The sequence below is a fragment of the Thunnus albacares genome, chromosome 19, assembly GCF_914725855.1.
Source record: "Thunnus albacares chromosome 19, fThuAlb1.1, whole genome shotgun sequence".
Lineage (NCBI taxonomy): Eukaryota > Metazoa > Chordata > Actinopteri > Scombriformes > Scombridae > Thunnus > Thunnus albacares.
Window position 1 is genome coordinate 10,509,490 of NC_058124.1, and position 26,942 is coordinate 10,536,431.

The window sequence follows — 26,942 nt, forward strand, 5'->3', positions numbered from 1 at the left end:
CTCGCCGTCACTGCGGCTGTACAGCGAAAGCAAACATTTACAGCTCAAAATTATTTAAAGTACATTCAATCTTGAAGGGCATTGAGGTGAATTTGTGTTTTTTTTTTTTCTCTCCAAATGTATTTCTTAGTGCTTAAAAAAATCCATAATATGTTTAGGGTAAAATTCATATAGCTCCAGGTGACTTTCGATAGGCTACATGTAACCCTGTAATAAACGCTCTAATATTTATACGTTGCGTTTACTGAGGTGCAGCTGTTTTCCACGTATTAAGTTGTTCTGTTTTAATGTTTTCTGATAAAAGAAAAGACAAATGTGTTCGCTCATCTTGACTCCCTAAATGTTTATTACATTTAACATGGTTTCAAATGGCGCAGGCCGTCGATTATCAGTCTGTTTTTGTTCTGCAAACTACAATATAATGTGATCGTGAGAATTCAACTGCCTTATTTCTTTTTTTCCTTTTGATATTTAAGAACATATGCAACGAAATTTAGAAGCCCAGTTAGCTCTTTGATTATAGAAATTTTCCGTACGCTTCCTGTGATTATTAGATGATTCACAGCCAAGAATTAAAATATATAAACTGCCGAAATATGCAATTAGGGCGCTGAGTACTAATTTTTTTTAAAAAAAGAAATTGAATGAAATTCTTCCCTCGTTTGGTGCATTTTCTAGATGATTCACGGAAATGTTTTTGCGTGAAAATGTGTCATAAAAGAAAAGAAAACAAATGCATGAAAATATTTTTTATTTTTTTTATTTAAGAGAATTTGAATTTCTGACAGTTCAGTGGTGTTAAAAACAAACAAAAAACACAGTTGCTTGTTATAATAATATTTACTCCACCTCGTTTCATCGCATCGTTCACCATCAACAATAACGTGGTAGCAGACTGTGAATATTCAATTGGTGGTCTAAAAGATTTTCGTTTTGAGTAACTATAAGTGCGGTTGTGACTGCAACTGCAGCCAAAACCCCATCATCCCGGTATGCGTGGTTTGGCTGAAACCATGAATATGATTCAACAAGTCAAATGTCAGGCATGAAACCAAACCCCTTCTTATTTAGAGCCTCAGCTCCTCGAGCTTTCACACCTGTTAAGATGACTTACGGGCTTTAAGTTTGCTGGGGACATTTTTTTGTCGAACGGCCAAAATAATTGTGTGTGTGTGTGTATGCACTTGCTCTCTATCACTTTTCTCTTTCTTAGGCACATGTGCGTACACACACACACACACACACACACGCATAAAGAGGCTGACTCTGCAAAATGTTTACATTACTGGATATGCATTTGATAACCTGAAACCAGACTTTTATCATGATTTTTTTTCTGATTTTTACATTTTTTTTCTTGATAGACTACTTAACTATAAATCTGAGACCAAAATTAATATTTAAAAATAACATATCATAGACTCACAAGGAATGTTACAATAAAATAAATGTATATAAACCTGTAGGTAATGTGCTGCTGTGTAACTCGCTGCTGTAATGTTTTCAAACCTCATCTGAGATCCTGTCCTTCTTTCAGTTTGTGGATTTGGGCGACACAACTCAATAGTTTCATACCAGAACCACAGTGATGCTCAAACATATCTCTAAATCATCTCAAAAAACTTCTATTTGTATTATTTTTCATTCAACTCTTGAACTGTGACTGCGGCTCACCTGTCTGCTTGTCTTTGTGAGATCAGAGCTCACCTGTCTGTGTACGTCTCTGCGCTGCTGCTGACAGGATTTTGATAATAAAATGATGCCTGATAGTCACAAGCAAATGAGTTGGACAGGCTGTGGCTAATTTGGCTTATAAATAATGTTGATATCTTAATGACACATATGCGATAATAAATCTGCTCATGGAAAAGGGGAGAGATGGCGTTAAATAGTAAATATTTCTCCCACTAATTTCAAAGATTAATGTTTGGATTGATTGCAGAACATTGTTATTAACTAAGCTCAACTCTACTCTTACTGACACTTTGGTTCTTCTTTAAAAAGGACCAGATGTCGTAATTTGCTTTTGGGAGGAATTTTCACTAACAGTAATAAAGTTTTTTTTTTTTTTTTTTTTTTTAATTGAACAGCATGTCTGAGGAATAATCACAAACTAGCTAACAACACCTAACGCCTGAAATTAAATATAACATCAAATGACCTTAGTTTTGTCCACTGAAGTCGTTTTCAGTTCTGTGACGTTTAAACTATAAATACTAACCGCTTCAGACTCTCTGCCTCACCGGCTCCACTACTACTGCTGCTGCCGGGCTGCTGCTAGTCAACAATGCGTACAGCTTCAAGTTGGGGGTTGCCAGATCATCAGTTCGAGTATCCCCCATATCCTGCTCTTTCACTCTTTTATTTTAATAACGCACTGTTTTTTTATTTTTTATTTTATTTTATTTTTTCAGCCAACACACCAACTTGGCAACTCTGCATATATCTCACTGTTAACATTACGGGGAGTTAAAGCTGCTAGATTGTTTGAGATCGGAAAAATAGGCTATTGTTGAGGACAACCCAGCAACGCCTTTATATCTACACCCATGTGACTTACTGATGATGTAACTAACAGTTTCACTCATTTGTTGTTATTGTTTTTATATGAGCTTCACAGATTATGTCTTCTGTCAATAATATAAAGCAATAAGGCACAGGCCTGCAGGTTACACTCATACACAAGGTGTACAGCACCAGGTCAAAGTTTGGACACACCTTCCCCATTCACTTGAATAAGAACGTGTGTCCAAACCTTTCACTGATACTGTATGTATCCAGCTTGTTTTCATTTTTTGCAAACTGGGAACGTGTTGCATACAATACGCTATGAAGACTCAGTATAAATAGCTTGACTGACTAAAAGACAAAGATAGTTTACTGCGTGTACTCTCCGTTCAAAAATGCTTAGATAATTCAAGAACGTTTATTAATCCTGACATTGCCAATAAACAATAAAATCATTGTTATTATTAGAAGAAGTAGTATTAGATCTAATAGTTGTTATTTTGGTAGCTGTGGTAATTAATGCTGCTGTCGTTGTAAGTTGTAAACCTTATGGCTAGATTTTCCAACTTAACTTGTAACAAATGTAATTATGTTTATCTTTAAAGTATATAATATTTAATGGGTGTCTTTCAACATTTCAAATCATTTTTAAATAGACTATGGCGTAATTAATATGAATTTTATTTCCTATTCATAGCTTACTTACAAGTAATTAGAATATGTTTAATAGTTTTGTAAAAACAACAAATATTCAGTGAACAAACATTAATCCAATTTTAAACTCATGACTGAAGGCTGGATTGTGGCCTCTAAGTGTTTAGCTTGTGCTTATGACATGGCGCACGCTGCCAGCTGGCCAGCAGCAGGAGAAATATGAGACGGTACGTCCGCGAGCACGGCATGCCAGCGTCGCCGAGCTCTCACGTCGTCTGACGTAGGCACGGCGGAGCGCGCACGCGTTACACAATAAGCTCAGAGATGAGAGAAAAAGTGCGATGTCTCACTGCTCAGTACATCCTGGAGACATCCCGGAAGAGACGAAACTGTGAGCGGAAGTTTACCCCTGTGGCATGAAGAGAGGAGCAGTTTATTGGCTGCGAAGGAGCACGGCGGCGTCCCATTGGCTCGCTGAGGACCAAAACAAACCTGCAACTCCCGCCTCCAGCCAGAGACATAACGTGACGGTCCAAAGCTCACAGCGGAACGCTCCGCCTATTCCTCTCCTCACATGAGCCATCTTTGACTGTGGCAGGAAGACGCGGCAGTGTGCAAGAATTGAGTTCTGCTGCCACACTAAGGCAAAAGAGTGAATTACAGTTAATTTCAGTGCTCAAAAAAATGTTCAATTAACCTCCTCTTTATTGCAAAACACTTTAGATTATCTGTACTTTCATGAATCACTTACATTTACTTTAAACGCAAGTGGGAAAGTGAAGGAAACGATTGTCTAAGTGCGCTTTCAAGTAACATATGTTAAAGAATGCGCCTTTTTTCTTTTTCTATTTTTTTTTTTTTTTTTACTCTTCAGCTCCTTGTTACATCAATAGGGAAGTGACTTTTAAAGAAACCACCAAAAGAGGTCGTAATCGTCTGTTTTCGTCAAATTAATTAAAAAACCAAACATTTTATACTATCTTTATAGCCTCTATAGACTATACATAGTTTGATATTGAATCTAGTCTGGTTTTATTGGATAAATTGATGCCTTGTGTGGTTTTCGGACCAATGAATATGTGTAATAGAGCACATAAGCAATAAGCAGCCCGGTAAGTCTCTCTGCTGCCTGTCAGACGTGGTTGGACACAGACAGGGCCAACACTAGGCTATGCTCTTTACATTGACCTTCGCTGTGTCTGTGCGTAATGAAAGAGCGGCCCGCAACCTTCAATCACTGAATAATATACAGTAGCTCTGGTCAAGCTCGAGAGCTGGAGTTTGGAGGATAATCTCGTAATACACCACAAAGACCTCAACAGACATAAACTGATCCAAGCCCGTGGCAGCGGTCAAATAGAAGCACTTGACCGAGATTATGTGAAAGCCTCCTCCATGTCCCAGTCGGCTCCTTATTCTCCAACAGACGGTATTTTCCTGTCCTGATACCCCCGCACATCAGCTCATTTAGTTTGAAATATAAATGCCAGATAATTTACTGTGCTCATATATGATGGCTGTACATAGTAGGTGTGTTTTTTATAAGAAGGATCCAGAGCGAGTCCATCTGCGTTAGAATAAAAGCAGAGGATTTGCTTGCTTCGCGTGTCTTCTTTTGTTGCGTAGGCATAAAATTAATCTTATTCCCTCAATACAAATTCATACTGCACGTTATTCAATGTCATAGAAAAAAAATCTAAATTTTCAGAAAATTTAAATGTCTCTCTATGTAACAAACCTTTGTCTGTTAGGCAGCACATGACCTGCAGCTGTTTTTTTTTCTTGAAATGTTGATTCTCTAAAGGGTTTGCATATTTAAAAGTAACAGTAAATATGATAGTGTCACAGAAAATGTTTTAAAAACGCTGCTGATGCGTCACATTCGTATCTAGTCGAAACGATCATCTGAAATTCCATGGCGATCTTTTTAATCCGTAATGAACGCGTTTAGAGGCTAACACCTTTTTAATTGAACATGTTTGGGTGTATTTCAGGTAAAGTAAACTATAGATTTGACTGACATCTATGAGATTTTCTTTGACGAGTTGGCGGAAACGGTCATTGTATAGTGACCTGAATCTATGGGGACCTGGATCACTGAAGACATCTGTGAATAGAACAAATTGGCGCAATCGTGAGATTCTTTTATCAATTTTTGAGCTTGGATCCAAAAAATGTAAAACGAGTGTGATTGTATATATAATATATGGTTTGCGTAAAAGGCAAAAGAAAGAAACAAACTCAGTGGCGACGTTTCCGTTGAATTTAGTCCTTCAATCCAACAAATTAGTTGATCGCGAGTCAGAATATATTAGATTTATGACATGTAGTAGTTGACGCAGACTATATTCTGTGTCTATGGCGTTTAACAAAAAATTTCACATTCAGTAAAATCAAAAAGACATGAAAACCCTGATTCGGGTGATTCTAATGTCGCCCTAATTGCAAATTTTCCAATTAATATAGATTGGGCGCTTTGCGCATGTTTGATTTAACATTTTCCAAAATTCTCTTAACATAAGCGACTGTTATTATTCTATTTTATGTTTTTTAATAGGAAATCACATCTAAAATAAAATGCAGTTAAAATGCTGAACGAATGATAAGCACTTTTTCATCAAAGCATAAAGACGCATCCAGAGGAGAAGTATACTTAAATATCGGAGGCCAACATTTAAATAATACGAATTCCACTATTCATCAAGCTCAATCCTTCTCTATTCTTTATTAAAACTAGTTGAATTTTCATTTTTGTGCATACGGACACGCCTGGTGACAGGGCTGGAATAATAAGAGAACTGAGAATTATAATATTCTGATTTTTATTCTAATCCTCTGTCGCAAATGTGCAATTAAGACATGAGGGTTTTCTGACGCAATATGTTTTACTTGTTGGGTTCTTTTACCATTAAGTTGAAACTCTGTTTCAGCAGTGTTTTTTTTTGTCTTTCTATTTTTAAATGTCTTTCTTTGTGAAATTTCATTTATTCCCCCCACTAAAGTCCAGTTTATGTCCTTTTGTCCATGCAGGTCCGCTCCTCTTCACGCCTTGTTTCCCATGATACCCTCTGCAGGCTAATCCAGCATTGTGAGTCTCCACTGGTTTGACAGAGGTGCTCCCGTTGACCGTGGAGTTGGTCAGTGTTCCTGCATGGCCCCTGTGTGGTCCGCCTGGCCCCTCTGTCGTCGCCATCGCTGTCGGCCCACATTTCTGTCACCTGTGGATAAATCAACAGATGCGGTCCCTGAATCAGGTTCAAATTTACTGTTTTATTCTTGCTCGTTCATTTTTACGTAATTAAGCGCAAGCTCTAATTGTTTCATGTTTCAGTCAGATGGTTTTATAATCCCCCCGCAACTCCAGCCTGCTATTATTGTAGCAACATGATAACCAAGAGCCAAGACCATGTACCATTCAAGTTCAAACACACTTTTTTGTCTCATAAATGTATAAATATACAAGGTACAAATTAAGTAAACAAGTGAATTAATATATTGTAATGGATGTTTTATCTGAAAGTTACACATTTATTAATAATTAGTTCAACCAATCGTCGTTTTGTCTTGGTTGTGCGACTGCTGGCCCGTGTACAGATTACAAACCTCTATGTTTTCTAAATGTGTCTTTTCTCATCTTTTAATGCATATGCACAGACATAATTGGCACTCGTCTCCTTTTTTTGTAAAGTCAGACTACCTGTGTATCTTCTACGGCCTCGTGCTCAGTAAACTACTAAACACAATGTTTTCTTTTTGAGGCGCAGGTGTGGTGGTTCCTTTTTTTTCTACCATAAAATGAAAACAAAAAACAGCCTGTACTAAAGCTCTGGGCTCTTTATTACACTTGAAGACTTAAACTACAGGAGGCTTCTTTGCAAGACCCTGAATGCGCCTATTTATCCTCCTTTACAGCCTATAGGCCTACCTGCCGTGGCGTTAAAACTGTACTTTCGGATCCTCACACTGAATTGTTTACTTGTTGTCTAACAAGGTTTTATGGCACACGGATTGGACCATCTCTATGTCGTATTCTTTTCCTGACAAAAACAAAACAAAACAAAAAAAACTGCACTTACATTACTCCAGATCAAGAGTTACTCTTCATTTAAATTAAAACATGTGCTGATATCAGTGAATTGTTTGAATTGTTTGAGTAAGTGTTTAATTTAACCCCCCAAAACGTAAATCTAGTGTGTGTACGTGTGTATCTATGTATGTGTGCGTGTGTGTGTGCGCGTTAAGGTACTAAAACATAGCGAGAGACTTAAGTAAAGACATGAAGGCCAACAAAATAGTGTCCCTGAGTAAATACACTGGTTGTGTCTGTTCTTCGTGCCTCATAGTCACTCATGGCTCTTTACTACCAGAGGTTAGTGTGACAGTTTTAATCTTTTAGACTAGGTATACTTTTTCTTCCAAAATCTGATAATGTGAAGTAAATATTGTGTTTGCGTAAAGATGTAGTTATTCAATTTGAGAGCTTTTCATGACAAGAATTCTCCAAAAATAACATCAAGAGTATGTTGTTGAACAATGATTCACTCTTCAGAGGTTAAATGCAAACCTACACCAGAGAATATATCAAATGCCTTCATCTCTTATACAGTTAGTGCGAGGGTGAAGTTCATTTGACTTGGCCTTAGCTTGAAGTTACAGTCTCACATTATCGACCAATCTTGTAACCTAAAGCCAGCGTAAATGCAAAAGCAATTAAAGGAACTCCATCCGGGGCACAGTAGGCCCTTTGCTCTCTGTGAAGGACTCTCTCCCTCCCCCGAACTTGAAGTCGACCGTACAGACAAAGCTTTGGCTTTGAAAGCCTTTTACGCAGCGCCAGACTGCAGTTTTGATAGCCAAAACCGCACAAGAAGGATGGTCACAGGATCAACACAACAACTTCCTTTAGTACAAAACACATTTCACACAAAAGTGTTTCTTTTTTTAATTTTAATGCTTGTCTCTATTTTTAAGACAATCACTGGCAAAAATTAACCATTTTTGCCAGTGATTTTTGGTCAAATGGTCAGAGAGAGGCCTTTTTTTATTGTAAGCATATCTTACCTTAGTTGTGTACAGACATGATATGTTTCTAGGTAGTTGAAAATCCTCAGCAGCTGACTTTGAGTCCGTGAAGGTGGCGACTTCCTATCACGCTTGGCCAGTTTTGTGGTGTCTGTCTGGCCGGGGGAGAAAAAAGGCACAGCAGAATACTATAGCAGCTATAAAAACGCAGGTCTGTGCAGCCCTGGCTTTGGTTTTCCTGGGCATCCTGTGCTCAATCACAGCTTAAAAGCTTCAGCACAACTCGTAGAATTTGTCTGGATTGACTGAGAGGCGGAGCGTGTGGTCGCAAAGATACTCAAGTTGTTTGTGCCCCTGCAATTTATCCAAATAAAACGGCCTGTAAGCGGGAAGATGGATAGCACGAGACCAATGTTTTTTTTCCCTGTTTTGATACACTCATATGGCTTTAGTTGGTACTTGAAGAGTCTTAGTATATGTGATATTTTAAGGTTGTGTTTCACATGTGCCATCAGGAGCCCCTTGTATCCCCATGTGCACGTCGGGCTGTGGGGCCCCGGCCAGCCGCGGCGGTCTTAATCCGAGCTCAGGTCTCTCATTCACAGCACATTAGAGTCAGGTTGCAGCCTCTCCAAAACAAGCTCCACGGTGGCCTCAGAGCAGAAGGGAATGTGCACAATGGCATGTTTACCAAATGAAACGAAGAAATTGAATTAAAAAAAGAAGAAGCTATATTTGTTGTCTTAATTTACTTTAAAATGAAGCAACTGATCCACAATAATCTGAATTTTCCTTTTAGGGCAATTTAGTGTATTCATAATCAGGATTTAAAAACACATTCCTGAAGGAAATTCTGCTTGTTTATTTTGAATCAGAGCTGTAAAATACAGCAGCAGGTATTTTAAAATCCTGTGTCACATAATCCTTCTCCTTTTAATTTTGTCAGTATGTTGGTAAGATTAACGCAAATGTATGTATATAGTGTGTGTCATTGGAATGGATTGGGGGGACAAACTGATGGAAATAATTATTCATCAAAGCACAAGTGCTCAGTGAATTTCTGTGAACTGACTTTTTTTCTGAACGGCACACATTTGAGTAAACATTTTGCTCCAAAACGTAAAGAAATAGCGGCGCGTAAAAGCGGAGCGGGCTTCAATGTTGCGACTTTTGGAGGTGTTAGTGGATGCACTAAATGTTAATATAAAGCATACCAGAGCAGTAATAGAAGTATGCTTTAAAATAGAATAAGTTCACTATTTTAAAGAGCGAGGCACATTTGACAAGTAAATCAGTCTGTTTTAATGGTAAATGAGACTTTCACTATCAATTCATGCACATTTTTCTAAATGAGCCTCTGCTTCTTTCTGACAAATCTCTCTCGGATTGTTCTGTTGCTTTGACTGACAGCAAACTATCACACAACTAATTCATCTTAACATTAAAATTTAAAATACTTATTTATTGTTGTAAGATTGTATAAAAAGCCAAAATTGGTTGATTTATTAATTGAATACCTGGGTTTAACTTCTACTAACCGTTAATTTTGAAACCGTCTCCCGTATTTATTTTCTGAAAATGTGAGTTTGGTCTTTGTATACTCGCACATAGCTGCAGCCAGTTGAAACATTAGCCACTTTGAACATGACCCTGATAACCAAATGCCCACTGAGCCAAATGCTATGTTGTAAAACCACCAAATGATGATGACTAAGGTATTTCTAAAAGCAGACTTTAGAGATAAGCAGGCGGTATCCTTCCTCCAATTCAGGTTATCTGTGCACAGTAATTGTGAGTTAGTTAATGTTATTGTCGGGTAGTATCAGACAAGTTAGTTTGCAGAATCCCTTTATTTATTTATTTTTGTATACATAATTTAAAAACAAGGAAAAACGGAAAAAGCTTAAAACCCGCACAAACATTTTCCATGACAGATTGACTGTGGAAGCGCACAAAGCCTCTGGGAAATTGATATGGATATTTTGGCAAAAAGCTTCGAATCTGTCTCCTCTGTTTTAACACGCAGCATCCAATTATACTTTTTTCATCATCTGACTTCGTTGCATGTTAAGGAATTCATTTTAGTCCGACATGACGATAAACCACCAATGTCAAGCTTATAGGACACAGAGCATTCATGTCTCTCACACTCCCACTCTCACACACGCACACATACACACACTCTTCCTCTTTCCTTTATGTACACACATGCGGGCAGCACACACATAAATACATACACACACACTCTTCCTCTTTCCTTTACATACACACATGTGGACACACACACACACACACATACACACACACTCTCTCTCTCACACACACAGCCTGAAAATCTGTCAATTTCTGCCGCGTGGTCACGTGACCTCCCCCTCTGTGGAGTGGATGGAGATGGCTCTCCACGTCAGCTTACGTCTCCAAATTTCTGCTTAGCGAACCTGCTTCAAAGAGGCAAGAGGCACGGCGCTTCAGAGCCATGTTCAGGGCGGTTATAGAGGAATCAAACCCCAACATAGAGTTATAGTAGAGGGTGAACGACGATGATGGATTTTGACGAAAGGGTCCCCGTCGGATCGAACATGTATTTGCCCAGTTGCACTTATTACGTCTCGGCGGGGGCTGATTTCTCCGGTCTTCCCTCTTTTCTATCCCAGACCCCGTCCACCCGCCCCATGACATATTCTTACTCCTCTAACCTGCCGCAGGTCCAACCCGTCAGAGAGGTGACGTTCAGGGACTATGCAGCCATTGACGCGTCCGGTAAATGGCCGCACCGGGGGAACTTGCCCCAGTGCTACCCCACCAGCGCGGAGGACATGGTGCACCGGGACTGTCTGTCGGCGCAAACTGCCGTCGTAGGGGACATGTTCGGTAAAAACAGCCCCGCAGCAGCCGCCGCCGCGTACCACCACCACCACCACCACCACCACCATACCAGCGCCGGCTCCGCTGCCTCCAATTTCTACGGGAACGTGGGCAGAAATGGCGTGTTGCCACAAGCCTTCGACCAGTTTTATGAGACGGCGTATGGGAACGCGTCGGAGAGCTCCTCCATGAATGGCTACTCAGGGGACAAAACGGCGACCAAGCAGCCCAGCTCTGCGCCGGAGGACGCACCGTCGTGCCGGGACACTGAAGCAAAGGAGCCGCGGGATGAGACGAGCAGCCCGGAGTTATCTTCCGGCAACAATGAGGAGAAATCCAGCAGCAGCAGTACGTATTAAAGTCAGCGCCTTGGTTATGAGAGAAAGTTTGCAATCTTGCGCGCTGCTGTTAAAAATTTTATATGCTGTTTTATAAGCATATAAGGTTTATAGAGGGCCTGTAGACCCCCCCACCCCCAACAAAACTTTGTTATAAACTGCAGGATCACGTGTTTGGAATTGAAATTGGCCGTGAAAGACATCAGGCCAGTAATTTTTCTATAACACTCCCTGACGTTTCCAAAAAGCACCCAGTTTTGAATGTGAATTCCTATACAGACCTGCGTTAATTCCATGTTTCACAAACGTGCTTGTTTCACGGCTTCTTAGCGTTAAAAGAGCACTTGCATGTAATGAGGCTGGTTTAGGTTTTAGCACACATGAGCTCTTGTGTTAAAGCTATCATGGAGGCTGTGTTCCCACTTGTAGGCTATATTTCCCCCCTTTATGTGTTCTATAAAACTAATATTTTCATACAAATTGTCTAATGTAACCTACCCTCCTCCTCCTGTAGCCATTATTTGATTATATTTGACTGTGAGCTTGTTGTTTTTCCTTGCTTGAAGAGGTCAAAGCCCAAGTGTATTGTCTAGAGAACCAGCAGCGAGTGGTTTGGTAATCTTTCAGTGTAATATAATATCACTATATATGACACTTGAAATGTTGAAATGGGAAATATGTTATTAATGCTTTATGTGGAGGAAATTCGCTCATGCGTAATCTGGGTAACATCCAGGGCGTATAAATCTTTGTATAACATAGTCATGGGTAATTGAAATGTTTATATTTTCTGTGACCGGTATATTTTCCTTTTTGTTTTGCCTTCCAGATGGGCAGAGAACCCGCAAGAAAAGGTGCCCTTATTCCAAATATCAGATCAGAGAACTTGAAAGAGAATTCTTTTTCAGTGTGTACATTAACAAGGAGAAACGCCTGCAACTGTCTCGGATGCTGAACCTCACCGACCGACAAGTGAAGATTTGGTTTCAGAACCGTCGCATGAAGGAGAAGAAACTGAACAGAGATAGATTACAGTATTACACGTCTAATCCTCTGCTTTAGGGGTCAGAACAGCACCGTCACAGCTCCCAACGTCTGCTGCTGGACTCACTGCGTTTACATACTGACTCTCCGGCTGTGGCTCTGCCAGTGTACATTGTGTAGGCTACCACAATGGCCGCGTCAGCAGCAACAACACTGCTCAATGGTTAATTTCAAGTTCGAGGACACCAGTTTCCTGTGATCTGAATAACCTAAAGACTGAGCATGAATTCAAACAGTTTGCGGACTTTAATTTCGCTCTTCAAACTCCGTTTTTGGAAAACACAGACTCTGATATTTTTTGTCCTCGCCAAGAGTGTATGCTCGAGAAGGCCCATGTTAATATTATTGTGATTCACAGACGCCTTGATTATTTTCTCTTCACGCGGGCAAAATTAGCAGTCACTAATTGACTGACCCAGTGTATTTTGTAATCAAAAGATTTATTTGACTTTTTTTCTGTTTTTAAAATCAGAAAAAATGTGGATTTCGGCGAATATGTGATTTTAATAACTGAATCTATACGAACATTGGTGTGACCAAACAATGAGTCCGAAGGGATGAGAATGTAATGTGTTTCTGTTTTTGTGTGCTTATTTATTTTGTAGCCACTCGTTTACTATCTCCTTTTAATGTCACGGCTAACCAAGTCAAAGCCCATTATTAAAGGCAGGCTTCTGGGATTCCGTGTTCAGTCTGGGCTGACCTCAAAACGAGATTTTGTCGTCTTTCCTGTAACCTAACAGAATGAGGGCTGACTATTTATATTTTGCGTATCTTTCAATACCCAAATCCACGTTGTCATTTTGATTTTTGGAGACTATCAGTCGAGTATTGATAATGCAGGCCAAACCAGAGAGATAAGCTTGTCCACTGGATCCGTGTGGAAGTTGCACTGAGGTACACGCCCAACATATTCACACAGGTATATATATGCAGCGGGCCTCTTCGGGTCTGATTATTGATATGCATAACAGAATATTTTTTTCATGACTCGTGATCCTTTGGTACTTGCAGTCTAAAGAAGATAGCTACATTTTCAAGTGTGCTGTCAGTGGGAAGGCTGGTCAGGGTCATCGCATTGAATCAACTGCTTGGTATGCCCAAACTATTGTGTATTATACTATATTTCCAAATAAAAACAATTGAAAAAGATTATTGGAAAAAAAAAATTCTATTTGTGCGTGGTTGTTTTTTTCCCCTCCCCACACGGTTTTTTAAAAAAATTGTAGGTCTGTAAGATATTTGGTGAATAAAATTGCGCACATGTGAAACATTTTTGCGCACGTGAGATCAACACATTTAACTCCCGCTTACAACAGAATTGTCACAATTAGGTGCCTTTGTGTATATAGCAGGCAATTCAAAAACACTGAATGCAGTAGATCTGAAGGGCTCACATGCAAATTATGAACCGTCAAAACTGACAGAGGTGTGCACTCACTGCCTTAGCAAATTAAACATTTTGTTATGTTGATTTTGTTAAATAAAGTAATAATTTAAATACAGCTGTCAACTCAGCTCAAATAATGTCAAATAATCTTAGAAGTTTAATTATGGGCTTAGATACATACAATATACTGTAGATGGATATAAAAAATGTTTTCATTCTCATGTTCTTAACTTGTGCTGTGTTGTGTTGTATCTTGTACAGTATTCTGAGTCATATAAACAATTTTACAACTCTTGCGTGCCATGTACAGGAACTCTTTATGTGGAAAGCTCATGGGTTTCCCTTTATCTTCATAACATTTATTGTTGCCAAACTTTCAGCATTTCACCATGTATACTTTTTTTTTCCTGTTCATTTTCTGTTTTTTTTTTCCTCCCACTGTTCGTTTCTCTTTCTCTCTCTATTTCTCTCTCTGTGTGCAGCCTGTGTGTCTGTGTTTGTGTGTGTGCAAGCTGTAATTTCACTGGTTGGGTTTGGAAACAATGTTCCAACAGAATTCTCCTTTGGCTAGGGTCGCCATATTTGCTGTTGTTATCACTGTGTTTATGGGAGCTAGCCGCAGCGCATTGGCGTTCATATATGACAGTCAAAAGGGCCATAAACGCGGGGAGAGAGGCTGAAGTTTATGGTTGTCTCTCTCTGCCATAGTCCGGCCTTGCCTTGCGCATCCTTTACTGCGCGCTGGAATTCCGTCCCTAATTACTGGACATCCTCCCCGTTGCCGCAGCAACGCCGCCATAAAAGCTGTCTGAGAGTCTGGAGCATTTGTACAATTGGAGTGCAGTGCAATAAACCGTCTGAGACCCAAGGTTATTAACTGTGTTACCAAGGAGGCGAGAGCAACGACAGGGAGAGGACGGGTAGGAAAAGCCTCTGCTTGTTGGCTGCATCGACTTCATTTGAGAGGCTTTCCCCTTTGGTTTATCCACCTCGAATCAGTTTGGTGGCAACGGCTGCACTCAGGATTTAGACCTTCCTCTACCACCGGGCGGCGCTATTGGGACCAATGTCATGGCCGTGGATCTTTTCGTCTCCCAAGCTCACCTCGAATGCACGCAGGTAAAAGTAGTTGTCAACACAGCCTGGAGCTTGACTAGTTTGATCTGGTGAGAGGAAAAAAACATGTTATATTCAGCTCTCAGTCATCACTTGCATGCGAGGCCTGCTAGTTTGAGATAGGAGCAGTTTTGTGTTTAGTTTCCACATTTCTTTCTGGGGCTCACTGGGCCGTGCGGTAGAGAAAGTCTTCCTGGGGGCCCTAATAAGGCAACACATCTGTGCCAAGCCTCCATGCTGCATGTGCTATTCATTTTGCTGAGCTTGAGCTTTTTAATGGTTGACGTAAAGCACGGCCGGCTTGTACCTGGAGAGATCTGCAACCCCGTCCAGTCTAACCACAAATGTTTTGGATTTGGAAAACCGCCTTAATTATGTATAAAAAATGGATACATTTAGTTTCTTAACGATACAACAGTAAGCAGTGGGCGTTGGATACAAAACAAGTGATTTCATTTTTCAGATGGTTCTCATGCTACAACCCAATAGCCAGATATGCACTCATCTTAAATCACAGCAGCTGGCTTGTACGCTCATTCATCTTCGTCTTCTTCCTTTTTCTTCCTCTTCAAAGAATCCGCTAACAACATTTGACATCCTTCCAAAACACATTACTCCCTGAACGTGCCAAGTGTATGAAATTTGTTATTAGGAAAAGTCGATTTGATTGTGATAGGGGCAGCAATCGCGTCTCCTTTTCCTTCCTGTCATAGACGGTGAGCTGCACTGAGGCTATTCGGTGTCAGTTCAAGTGGCGAGTGGCTATCCTGGACCTTAATGCGTGTGGACCCGAGTCTCTTTCTCCTTTGTCTCTCGTGAAAAATAAATGCTTCCGCTGGATGTAATAAAACGCCGCATTATTGTTCATAACTGCACTCGGGACGAACATGATACGACTCAAACGGCCTCTTCGGCCACGATTATATGGGCCTGATCAAAGCCAGTGGTCAGAGTAAACTGTTTTGAGGATGTATTAGCTGGGCAGCTGTGAAAATGAAGATTTAATAGCTACAATTAATAACTGTAACAGAAAGATATCGATAGCCCCCCCACGCCAGTACGACACCGTGAAGTGTGCAGGCCAAAACAATTTAATACGGGGCGCACATAATTAATTGGTGTATTTAATTTCCTTATTGGCTCATATGTCCTATAAGGAACAGGACACTGTGGAGAAGTGTAGACATGCTGTGGATCTATTGTTAGTTTGTGTGTATTTAGTAATCAAGCCCTGTAGTGGAATTATTTTACTGTTTTGGGGGAATTTTCTGTACATGCGTATGTAAATGCTCGACGCACGCGGCCTTTGCCTTTTTTTAAAACTCCCGCACTGCAGAAAAAAACTCCTTATTTCAGAAATATTCGCCATATATCGTTTTACTTTTAAAATAGGCTATTGTTTTATATTCATGTACACATAAATAACCTACAACTAACTTCTGGTCATTTAAGTAATTTGAGATATGTGCGTTTTGAGCAGGAACGATTGACAAATGTCCACCGTCGACGAGTTAAAATCTAAGCCAGTGTACATAAATGAGCTGTCATTGAAAGAGCGTTTGAAAAACCTAAATTGGCTCAATTGATGAATTTCTCCCAAATTTCCCCCATTTCACTTCAACAGGCTGCAAACAAACCCGGGGGGCTAGCGGCCACCTGGGTTTGGTAATGGCAAAGCTGGGCGAGATTAACTTCAACCTGGAGAAAGCAATAGAGTGCACATGGCCAAGGACACTACGAGATGGAAGGAGAGTTTTATTGTGGCCCTTATTGCCCCAAATTGGACGGACAGGATGACTGCATGTGCGAGCTTTATGTCTGCTTTGCTGTGGCACGCTGAGTCTGTTCCCTTACAACGCCGTAATCAATAATTTGGCCGTCAAACTAATTTCAATTTTTTCATACTTGATATACTTTGTTTTACTTTGTTTATAAGAAAGAAAGGTGCATACTGCGTTAAAATAAAACTCTATTTTTGTTCCAGTAGCCTTTTAACAATAGTAAGTGTTGGTTTGACCTTTTGATGTTTGTGCGTAATGACTCCTCGGTACAGAAAATGTCCTTATATTAAATTAGTGAAGACACACATAAATAGAACTAATACCAATACAAATCCTCACTTAAAATATATGTGTGAAAATAATGATGATGTTTTCGTGAGAAAAGTAAATGTGCATGCACAAAGCTTTTATATATCATGAGGCCTAAACCTGCGCACGATAAAGCTTTTTAATTCACTAATCACATCTGGAAGTTACTACATGTCCTAATATATATTGTAGTTCAGGAATTTAACGTTTAAAAGGTGCAATAATTCGTCAAATATCAAATGGATATTTTTTGTATAAAGGTTTTTTTCGTTACTGTTTTGTTTTTAGTGATGACAGTGGGGAAAAAAATGTTTTGCCGTTGTTTACGCACGGCCATAGCTTTGTCAATATAAATGCATTTTACATAATTCAATATAAGTCCAAACTATGCGGTTAAAAAAAACCTGCGTTTGATGTAATACAGTCATTCTGGGAGGCACAAATAGACAAGTCAAAGCTGTAAACTGGATATTAACTGTTTCAGAGTCTGTCCCTGAAGAAAAATAAATAAATAAACGAAATATTTTAAGAAATGACTGAAAAAGGAAGAAAAGTATTATGTTTGATATTGCTTTGTTATCTCCAGGCGACATTAGTCCAAAGACCTTTACTTTTAGTGCGGAAGAGCTCAGGCTGTCTTGAGGCAGGAGGATGCACCATATAAAACGGCTTTTTGCCAAGTCATTTGCCAAAGGCGAATTCTCCCTACAGTTAAAAACACTTTATTACCACTAAGTCCCATGGCTTTGTTATTTTATGTCTTTGTTGGTGGGTTTCAGCAGCCCTATACTTTTATACTTGATTTGTCACCTTGAGGACATATTTTCTTAATGTAAAACAGTATTTTTAGTCTGTTTATAACGAAAAGTTTTTTATTTTTTTCTAGTTTCATATTTGTACCCTCAATACCGTCACTCATACATCAACTCAAAGGTTTGAAGTTTTATTAATCTGATGCTCTTAACTGTGTTGCACCTATTGCAGAGCTTTGTGGTAACATTTGATTTGCATGCATAAGGACAATCAGTATGTCAGACATGTGGTGGTTTGCAGAAGTGTTTCGGGAGCTTGTTGCGAGATTGCATGAATGAGTTCCTGCTTTTACTGTATTTTTAAACTTTGTATGGTGTTGGACCTCGCCCCTTCTACGGGATAATGGTGGTGCATTAAGGCGAGGTGAAGGAACACACTGATTGCTGTGCTGTCTCCTTTCTCTGCCTCAGCTCCATGATGGATATCGCTGTGGCTGCTACGTAGCCTCGGAGTGGGAGGGACTGCTCAGCATTCCAGCATTTCCATTGGTTTTACAGTCCGCACGGCGGAGAGGGGGGGTGCCTCTAATCATATCCAGCATGTTTTGCACAAGAAATGTCAGCCAGAAAGGGCTATCTTCTCCCTTCGCCAAAATACACCACAATAATGTCATGTTCGGACAGCCCGTCAGGAAATGCGTTTTTAGTGGACTCTCTGATCAGTGGCCGCACCGAGAGCGGCGGAGGTCACTACACGGGGAGCGCGGTGTGTGTGCCTCATAGCACCGCTACTGAAGTGCCTTACGGACTACACAACTATGGATACTTCCCAAGTATGGGTAAACGGAGCGAGGTGGGTCCCCAAAACATGGTTACAGCTTCAGGCGCGTACATGTCCAGTATGGAGATGTGGATGGACGCGCAGAGGTCATGTCGAATGGACCAAGAGCACCCGGTAGGTCCCCAGGTCGCGCCCTGCTCGTTCCCGCAGAACATTAAAGAAGAGAGCACTTACTGCCTGTATGAGCAGCCGAAGTGCCCTAAAGCCTCAACCGCCGAAGATCTCACTTATTCGAGGTTAACTACAGCCGGCCTCGGGTCGAGTTCTTGTACAGTTACCGATGGCGGCGGCGGCGGCGGGGGCTCAGTGCCTGTGCCGGGCTACTTCCGCTTGTCTCAGACGCACGCACATTCTCATAAACTTTACAACACCAACGGCCCCCAGCCGAACCCTTCCCATTCTCATTTTGGCCTACACCCCACTGCTCCTGCCCGCTTCCACACGCCACCAACCTCGACTTCTGCTCCAGCCACGGCGCAGGAAAGGAGGAACACCGAGGAGCCCGTGTCCTCGGGAAACGCAGACCTGCAACCTCACGCTGCACCGGGGAACGAGGAAGCACGCGAGTCCTCGGATGCAGAAGCCTCCTCAGCTGACGAGACAGAAGAGCATGACAAAGAAAGACCAGCAAAGACCACTAAAGGTAATCACAGTTCATCATAGGTGTGGTCCTGCACTGTTGTTTTGTTTGCATGCAGCTCAGGTAGAGTGAGGCTTTTTAATGGCACCTGTCAAGTTTTATTTTACTGGTTAGGCTGCAGTGAGAAGTAAAGACATGGTTTTGGAAACTTTGGATTTACGTAAAATTGTCCCTGAGTGAAATAATACAAGTTTATATAGACATAAATGCATTAGTGTGCAGTGTATAAATATATGAATACGTGCGGACAGATTATGCGTAAAACTGAAAAATGTGTCAGGAGTAACGGGCCAAAGCTAGATTTGGTTTGTCAAATTCTACAGTGTTGTTGAAAATTATGAAATCATTTTTCAAATACTTATATACATACATACATATATACATAATGCATTTTAAATATATATCGCCTTAGCCAGTTTTTCTGTTGACCGCTGCGTAAAATATAGTACCATATAGGCCAACATGTATTAATGTACGTCTATATTCTTCTATTCAATAATGTCTCATCTCTATTGTTTCACTCTTTTTTTTATATTGAAAAACTATTTGCTATTGGTTGAAATTATGTTAAATGTAACATAATATTTTCTAATATTATTGGGTTATACTCCAAGTCTGGTGAGTCATAATACACACACACACACACACACACACCAATACAAATACACTCCTTGATGCTCTCACTTACTCTCAAATTCACAAACACACACAGGCAAACACACAAGCAAACAAACAACCAAGCAAACAAACACATACACATCATGGTCCCTCATGTTGCAGCGCCTCTGGTCTTAAAAAACATTCATTTGCCATTTTTCTTTAGGTGACACAAAAAGTGAAAACACGGCCAACTGGCTGACAGCAAAGAGCGGCCGGAAGAAACGGTGTCCATACACCAAGCACCAGACACTGGAGCTGGAGAAGGAGTTCCTCTTCAACATGTACCTGACCCGAGAGCGCCGCCTAGAGATCAGTAAAAGCGTCCACCTGACGGACAGACAGGTTAAGATCTGGTTCCAGAACCGCAGGATGAAACTGAAGAAAATGACGCGGGAAAACAGGATCCGGGAGCTCACCTCAAACTACGGATTTTCGTGATGAACGAGGTGATCACATTGAAACAGAAGAAAATTAGTGAAATCAATGACATACCCCCCCCCAACCCACCCCCACTCACCTCCCCCCCAGCACCCCCCACCTCCCCCAGCCTCCCTCACCACTTTGTCCACATAATGACTCATTTCACTGTGGGATACAACCAAGACACGCATAAAGCCGTCCTCTGTGAGCTACTGAGAAAATAAAAGGAAAAATTTAGATTGTTATGGGTTCTCTCTGTTTGTTTTCTGATGTTGTGTTTTTGTATTGTCGACCCGTTTCTGTCACCTCTGTCGTATGGTTGGATAGATGTCGTCAGTGGAGTTAAATTAACGCATTTTTTTAAAAAACAAAAAAAAAGTCGAGCCCTTGAAGGTGGTTTAAATTGTCCACATATTCCCACTGCTGGAAAACAATCCTTTTTCTAAATTTAATCAAACAAATATGAATTTATTCTATTTTAATTGGAGTTGCATGGTATAACGATTTTCCTACATTTTAGCCTTTTTAAACCATTTTGGAATATAATGCCCATGTATCACCAAACATAAGGGAAGAATAATTCACCTATGACCATTAGATGTAGTCTTCCACGATATAGACCTATTCTATGTATGAGCTAAACGTATAAATTGAGCAACAACCTTTATTCACGTTGAGGACGTTTACACGAACACGGAGGAACGTGTGCAAAGTGAAGGAGGAATGTTTTTACTGTATATTTCTGTGTACATATGACATTGTGTTTTTTTTTTTTGTTTGTGTAATGCTTAATAAATTATCAGCTCGCATTAAGGAGAAGCTGCTTGAATTTTTGTACTGTTGGTTTGTATTGTTTTGGTGTGTTATAGAGAAGGAGCAAAAAAAAAGCTTTGTGTGAAATTCTCTACTCAATATAATATGGGCTCTTTCACCAGAGAGTCTCTAGTTTTTTTGTGTAACAGCTGAGAAATGTTTCAAGAGGCTAATGTAATGGCTATCGGAAATAATTAAGATATTAGGCTATAAGCCGTCTAGCTGCATGCTCAGCCGGCTATTGTAGAGTTTTATGACTGCCTGGTATATGGGGTTTCTCCCTCTCCTCTAAGAGCAGCTTCAGTCGTGTGAGAGCCTTTCAGACGGAGAGGAGGCCCGGCTCCCAGCTAGAAATCTCAACTGTACAGATACACTGTGGATAAAAAAAATGAGCTTCTGCTTTAGTTTGGGAATACTGGGATTAATATTTCGAGGATCGGGTAAGTCCATTCATCATTTGTGAATTTGTCCATTTTGCGCCTTGTTGCAGAGGTTTCACTATAGTGTAGTTGCACTTTCTCAATACAGACCTTTTTTTTTGGGACACTTGATGACGGGACCGACGACCACGGTGCATTATGAATTGGCTGATTGTGTTACACTTGAGGCCCAGATCGACTGTCGAGTGGTTTAGGTAGTTTCATGTTGTTGGGGTCCATTTATAACTCTGCAACATGAAACTGTCTTAATTGCCCCAGTTACATACATCGATACCAAAAGGAAAGCACATCAGGGACATAAAGCTTGATGGGATTTGTTGAAAATTGTGGAGAGATGTTTTGGAAGCATGTTCCTAAAGCTCCTGGGTTTATAAATCGGGGGAGGGGGTGACTGGCTGGTGTGTGTATATCCCTAACCTGTCCCCTGTTATGTTTTCTTTAGATTTCTCCACTTGTTTTTTCACCTTTAAATTAAACCCAGGCCGGCATGTGTGCAGAATTTAAACGTGATCAAAGCTCGAGCTGCAGTATGCGTCGTGGACTTGGGATTAAGGGGTAAAGCCGTGAGTGTTTTCCGTGAGTAGTAGTGACGCAGACACGCCAGACAAGGCCTCGGTTACGACCACTGCAGTGGAGGGGAAGGGGAAGGTGAATGGGGCAACAGCGACCTCCGTGGGCAATGAGACCGGATGCTTCCGCTGCGCAATAGTGGCTCAGACAAAAGGAGGGGAAAGGCTTTATGGCGATATTTAGATCCGCCAGACAGGCTGTTATCTGCAGAGGCAAAAGAAGTGAATAGCCCCTGCGGTAAACTGGGTGAAAAAACACCGTGATTTAGGTTTACAGCCTGAGAGCCATTGGCATAGTGGCGTCTTTTCCTGCTCTGGAGGTGTTTGTCTATTCTAACTTTTAGGGCACAAATAGGCTCACAGCCGCTCCTTTCTTCCCCCCTTCGGCTTGTTTGAAGTCTGTTGGCCAGATAACGTGCAAGTACCAGTGAGGTGATATAGCCTGCACATTGTAGACACCTTGTGCCTTCTCTCTGTCCTCTCTCTCTTCTAAATGCAATAGCAACAACAGAGTGGGGAGAGTTCCTTCGTGTTGAATTGCATGTGGCCTTGTGGGGTGTTGGCCAAGCTCTCCGTTTATTTGCTGGTAATAAATAAAACACGCAGCGTTATATGTGAGAACTCAAGGTTGCTGCTGTGAAATCTGCTACGGTTTTAGGTTCAGGATGTCACGGATGTTTACACGCACACAGCCAGCACGTTTTGCAAAATCCACATTGATGTATTTCTGTATATGCTTTAAATCTCATTAAACTTTAAATATTTTATTAGGTTTCACTGGTTGTCTGAAAAGACTAATGTATTTTTCTGCTGGATGCATTTGGCTTCCGTTTATATTAACACAAATCTAACATAATATGTTTACTAATTTCTGCAGATGTTAATACAGTTCTGGCGGGCAATTCATCGTTCATTTATTTTATTTATTAACTACATATTATCATCTCAACATTCACCAGACTACTTCTATTTTAAATGTGCTCTTGTATACTGGTGTCCTCGCACTATTCACTTTTAAAAGGAGGAAACCACAAGCGCCACATTACGCATTATTTTTAGCTCTGTTTAAGTGTAACGTTACACCGAAGTACAAGCTGCTACAATCATTAAAGTTTATTCTGTTAATGGCGGTGATGATACCGTCATATAGGCCCGTAAGTGATAACGGCTTTGCAAATAACAAACGGCTTAAATGAGCAACGAGAAACCGGGATACACCAACATGTTGTTTGCAAATTATTTAATAAATTTTCAGCTATCGCGGTTAAATTCAGTGGGTCATTTATAAACCTGCAACACTTATTCTGCTTTCTTTGCTTTATTTATTTTATTTTATTCTCTATATTCAATTTTACATGGTCATTTTGTAACACGTGTTACGTTATATCTTTATATAGTCTATCCAGTCAATTGACGTTATTTAATTTATTATGTAGACCAGTAGTGTTGTATCGTAATTATAAGCCTAACAAATGAAAGTCTATAGCTGCACCTAATAAGACAAATTTGGGAATAAAATAGTCCTGCTTCATTTTTCTTTTTGTTTTCTGACTGAATAATTCAAAATAAAAATATTTTCTGATTTTGAAGGAAAAAGTCATGTTCATTGATTCCTTTTGTCACATAAAAGTACATTTGGCTTCGCTATTTACATTAAAAGGAATATACTGCCATGCGCTTTATGAGATCTTAGTGCTTTAGGCCCAACATATGCCGTAATGTGTAATATCTTTAGTCTAAATCACTAACTTTTGTCATTGTAGCCTGGAATAAACATGTCCATTTCATGAGCATTATGCTATGTGTATTTGTGTCGGTATACACAACACTAGCAGAGGCAGTAACCTAAATAAAATTGTAATAACTAGATTGCAAATAACAAGGCTATTTTACCCTACAATAAGCTCTGGCAGCATATGCTCGGATGTGTCATATTTATCTGTCAAAAATTTTAAACTGAAAAAAGGGGGATTTAACGGCCACTGGAAAATGTCTGACACAGCCGAAATATGACAAAAATAAATAAAAATGTGGCTCATATAGGCAGGATTTGAGATCCAAACGTTGTTTGAGATTTGAGCTGCTAAGTTTCTTTAATACGGTGGTGGTTACAATGTGTTTTGGTGAAAAGCAATGGTAGGGTGCTTACGTGTCCTATAAAGTACCTCGTAAAATAAGGTTTCCAAAAACATACTGTATCGTTTTGGATAACCAACAAGGGATTTTAACAGCAGCAACTGGATATGATACTACACAAGTTTCTTTTTTCTTCACTTGTTCATATTTTCCATCTCACAGATAGCAGATCTTTCTCATATCTTGATAATTCTCAGCTTTAAAACTAGAGGTTGTTATAGGAGAGCGGGTGAGTATTTAATGACCAAAGGGATTGATTTATCCTTTATTGTTCAGCCTTTATGATCACGTGTGTCTGCTATCCAATGGCATAGCAGCCTGTCTCCCCATTACTAGCCCACTGTAGTTCTCTGAGGGGCCAAGTTGCTACTTGATTTCTCCACATTGTTATTTTGTGAGGCTGGGTTTACTGCGTGTGTATATGTGTGTGTGGTGTGTGTGCGCGTTTTTACTTTTGCATGTATCTGTTGTATGACTGCGTACATGTGAAAGTATCATTTTTTTGCCATGTCGACATCCGGAACGCTGACTAGTTACTACGTCGATTCCCTCATTCTGCCCGAGAGCGAGGAGCTCTCGGTGCCGAGATACCCCTCCGGTCCTGGGCTGCAGCACGCCAGACAGTCCGCCACTATCAGCGACCACAGCGAGCTTGGGACTTGTACCTTCCCGTCCAAACCGACGGTATTCGGCCCGTCATGGAGCCACGTTCCGGCTCAATTCCCAGGCACCGTCTCGTCTGTGTATCATCACCACTATGGGCATCCCCAAGGCCCGGTCGGTGCAGATACAGATAGCCGCTATCAGTCATGGTTGCTGGAGCCCATGTCCGGTTCCCTGCCAATGACCGGATTACCGACGACCCATCACTACGGAATCAAACCGGAGGGTCTGGGGACGCGAGCTGAAGGCGCGCTGCCCGGCTCCCATACGGCGCTGCTGCTCTCTGATTACGCCAACGGGACGGTGGCCACGGCATCACCAGTGGAAAAGGACGCACTGTCCGGCCAGGCAGGGGACACGAGCGGGGAGGGCGAAGAGAAACCGGGCCTTGATCCAAGTAAGTCACTGCAAAGTCCTTTATGTTTATACTATTTATACCGCATAAAGCTGCGAGGATTTGGGTACGTGATGTTGGGCGCGCGTCTGAACAGATGCTATTCTGAACGTGCCATTTCCTTATGGGGACTGTTAATGGCCCAGCTCCCATTGCTATATTAGATAACCTTTACAGCTTTTAAAGTGAACGTGAGCAGAGGGAGACAAATAGAGGGGTTTAATTTGGATGTTGTTCCGTTTACGCATGTGTAGCCATTTCCCTCTCATCAGAATAGGGAGATTTTTTTTAGTTTTTGTTGGTCTGAGCCGTTATGAGTGATGTGTGTTTGTACATTTGGACACTCAGCAACGGGCCCTCATACCAGTGTCGCACCCCACTCTTTCCAGATAACCCAGTGTCCAGCTGGCTCCACGCGAGTGCCACGAGAAAAAAGCGCTGTCCGTACACCAAGCACCAGATCCTGGAGCTGGAGAAAGAGTTCCTCTTTAACACCTACCTGACCAGAGACCGTAGGTACGAGGTGGCGAGGCTGTTAAACCTCACCGAGAGACAGGTTAAAATCTGGTTCCAGAATCGCAGGATGAAGATGAAGAAGTTTAATAAAGACGGCGCACCGAAAGACGAGTGACTGAACCGTACATATACAGTATTTAGGCTGTTAGTGAGCTTTATGTGTGGAAGCTCTTAACTCTGCTGGACCCTGTTTTTAAACTTCATTGTCTTATTGTTCTATATAACATAAGCTATTGGGCTTATCTGTCTTGTAAAAATAGCATGTTGGGCTTCAGTTTGATGCGACTACCTTTATATTGCACAATTTTAACAGTGCCCACTCGTTTTTAATTTGTTCTTTTTCTTATGTTGATTTGAATTAATACCTCGTTAAAGTGTATTAGTTGGCTTGGTCCTTGTGCTCGTTTGTGTATGGATGTTTCTAGTTGTGTGTGTTCTGGTTTGTAGTTCTATTTGTTGTCTATCTCAGAGTCACCTGAGCGTATAGTTTGTAAAATGTATTCATTTTTATTGTTGTTTCTCTATTATTGTTAGAACTATGACTGATGACCATGATTTTGAATCTAACATTGTCACCGCAGAAAAACAGACTGGTCGCATTTTGAAGTAGGTGCAAAAACCTCAGAAACCTCCTTGAAAATGCTAACTAAATTAAATGTTATAGAAGCTATATTACATGACATGATTGACTACCTATATGTCTATCAACTACCTACAATAACCTATTTTTTTCCGATGGCGAATTATAGTAGATTTGCTTGCATATAGATACTGAACTATGTCTGAATTTCAGGGAGTAACATTTTGAAAGAACATAATGTTTGTTAGTGAGAGGAAATTAAACAAAACACTGTAGGCTACTTATTGAATACCTCACGGTCTGCCGACCGTCTGACTTTTGGTTCACAAATGTAATTTGTACTTTATTTATTAAATAAAACAAATTATATCTGCGAATTCATGCACGTTACATTCTTATTGGATTTTGGCCTGACATAGAAACGAATTGTATGTTTTCATAAAAATCACAAAATAATTTATTGGTGCTTTTTTGCACTGCAAAAAATGTGA

The 26,942-nt window shown here is 40.6% G+C and overlaps 3 protein-coding genes across 4 annotated transcripts; all 3 read left to right on the forward strand.

Moving 5' to 3' along the window:
* The first annotated feature begins 6,327 nt into the window (after positions 1-6,327).
* LOC122969661 (homeobox protein Hox-A10) lies at positions 6,328-20,375 on the forward strand. 2 transcript variants are annotated; one of them, XM_044335555.1, is made up of 3 exons: positions 6,328-6,416; positions 18,251-19,263; positions 20,084-20,375. In XM_044335555.1, exons 2-3 carry the CDS (start codon positions 18,396-18,398, stop codon positions 20,356-20,358), a joined length of 1,143 nt encoding a protein of 380 aa, XP_044191490.1. In that variant the 5' UTR covers positions 6,328-6,416; positions 18,251-18,395; the 3' UTR covers positions 20,359-20,375. The 2 variants fall into 2 exon arrangements, with proteins under 2 accessions (XP_044191490.1, XP_044191489.1); XM_044335554.1 differs by lacking the exon at positions 6,328-6,416 and adding an exon at positions 14,679-14,940.
* hoxa11a (homeobox A11a) lies at positions 10,629-14,117 on the forward strand. Its single transcript, XM_044335559.1, has 2 exons — positions 10,629-11,397; positions 12,217-14,117. Exons 1-2 carry the CDS (start codon positions 10,725-10,727, stop codon positions 12,447-12,449), a joined length of 906 nt encoding a protein of 301 aa, XP_044191494.1. The 5' UTR covers positions 10,629-10,724; the 3' UTR covers positions 12,450-14,117.
* Positions 20,376-21,864: 1,489 nt separating the features above from the next.
* On the forward strand, positions 21,865-26,832 carry hoxa9a (homeobox A9a). Its single transcript, XM_044336543.1, has 2 exons — positions 21,865-25,358; positions 25,745-26,832. Exons 1-2 carry the CDS (start codon positions 24,806-24,808, stop codon positions 25,984-25,986), a joined length of 795 nt encoding a protein of 264 aa, XP_044192478.1. The 5' UTR covers positions 21,865-24,805; the 3' UTR covers positions 25,987-26,832.
* Positions 26,833-26,942: the final 110 nt, after the last annotated feature.

Excerpts from the sequence above, each read along its gene's own strand:
- hoxa11a (XM_044335559.1), top strand. The coding sequence starts at position 10,725 with ATGATGGATTTTGACGAAAGGGTCCCCGTCGGATCGAACATGTATTTG. Across the intron at positions 11,398-12,216 it reads GGAGAAATCCAGCAGCAGCA|ATGGGCAGAGAACCCGCAAG; the intron begins GTACGTATTAAA and ends TTTGCCTTCCAG.
- LOC122969661 (XM_044335555.1), top strand. The coding sequence starts at position 18,396 with ATGTCAGCCAGAAAGGGCTATCTTCTCCCTTCGCCAAAATACACCACA. Across the intron at positions 19,264-20,083 it reads ACCAGCAAAGACCACTAAAG|GTGACACAAAAAGTGAAAAC; the intron begins GTAATCACAGTT and ends ATTTTTCTTTAG.
- hoxa9a (XM_044336543.1), top strand. The coding sequence starts at position 24,806 with ATGTCGACATCCGGAACGCTGACTAGTTACTACGTCGATTCCCTCATT. Across the intron at positions 25,359-25,744 it reads GAAACCGGGCCTTGATCCAA|ATAACCCAGTGTCCAGCTGG; the intron begins GTAAGTCACTGC and ends CACTCTTTCCAG.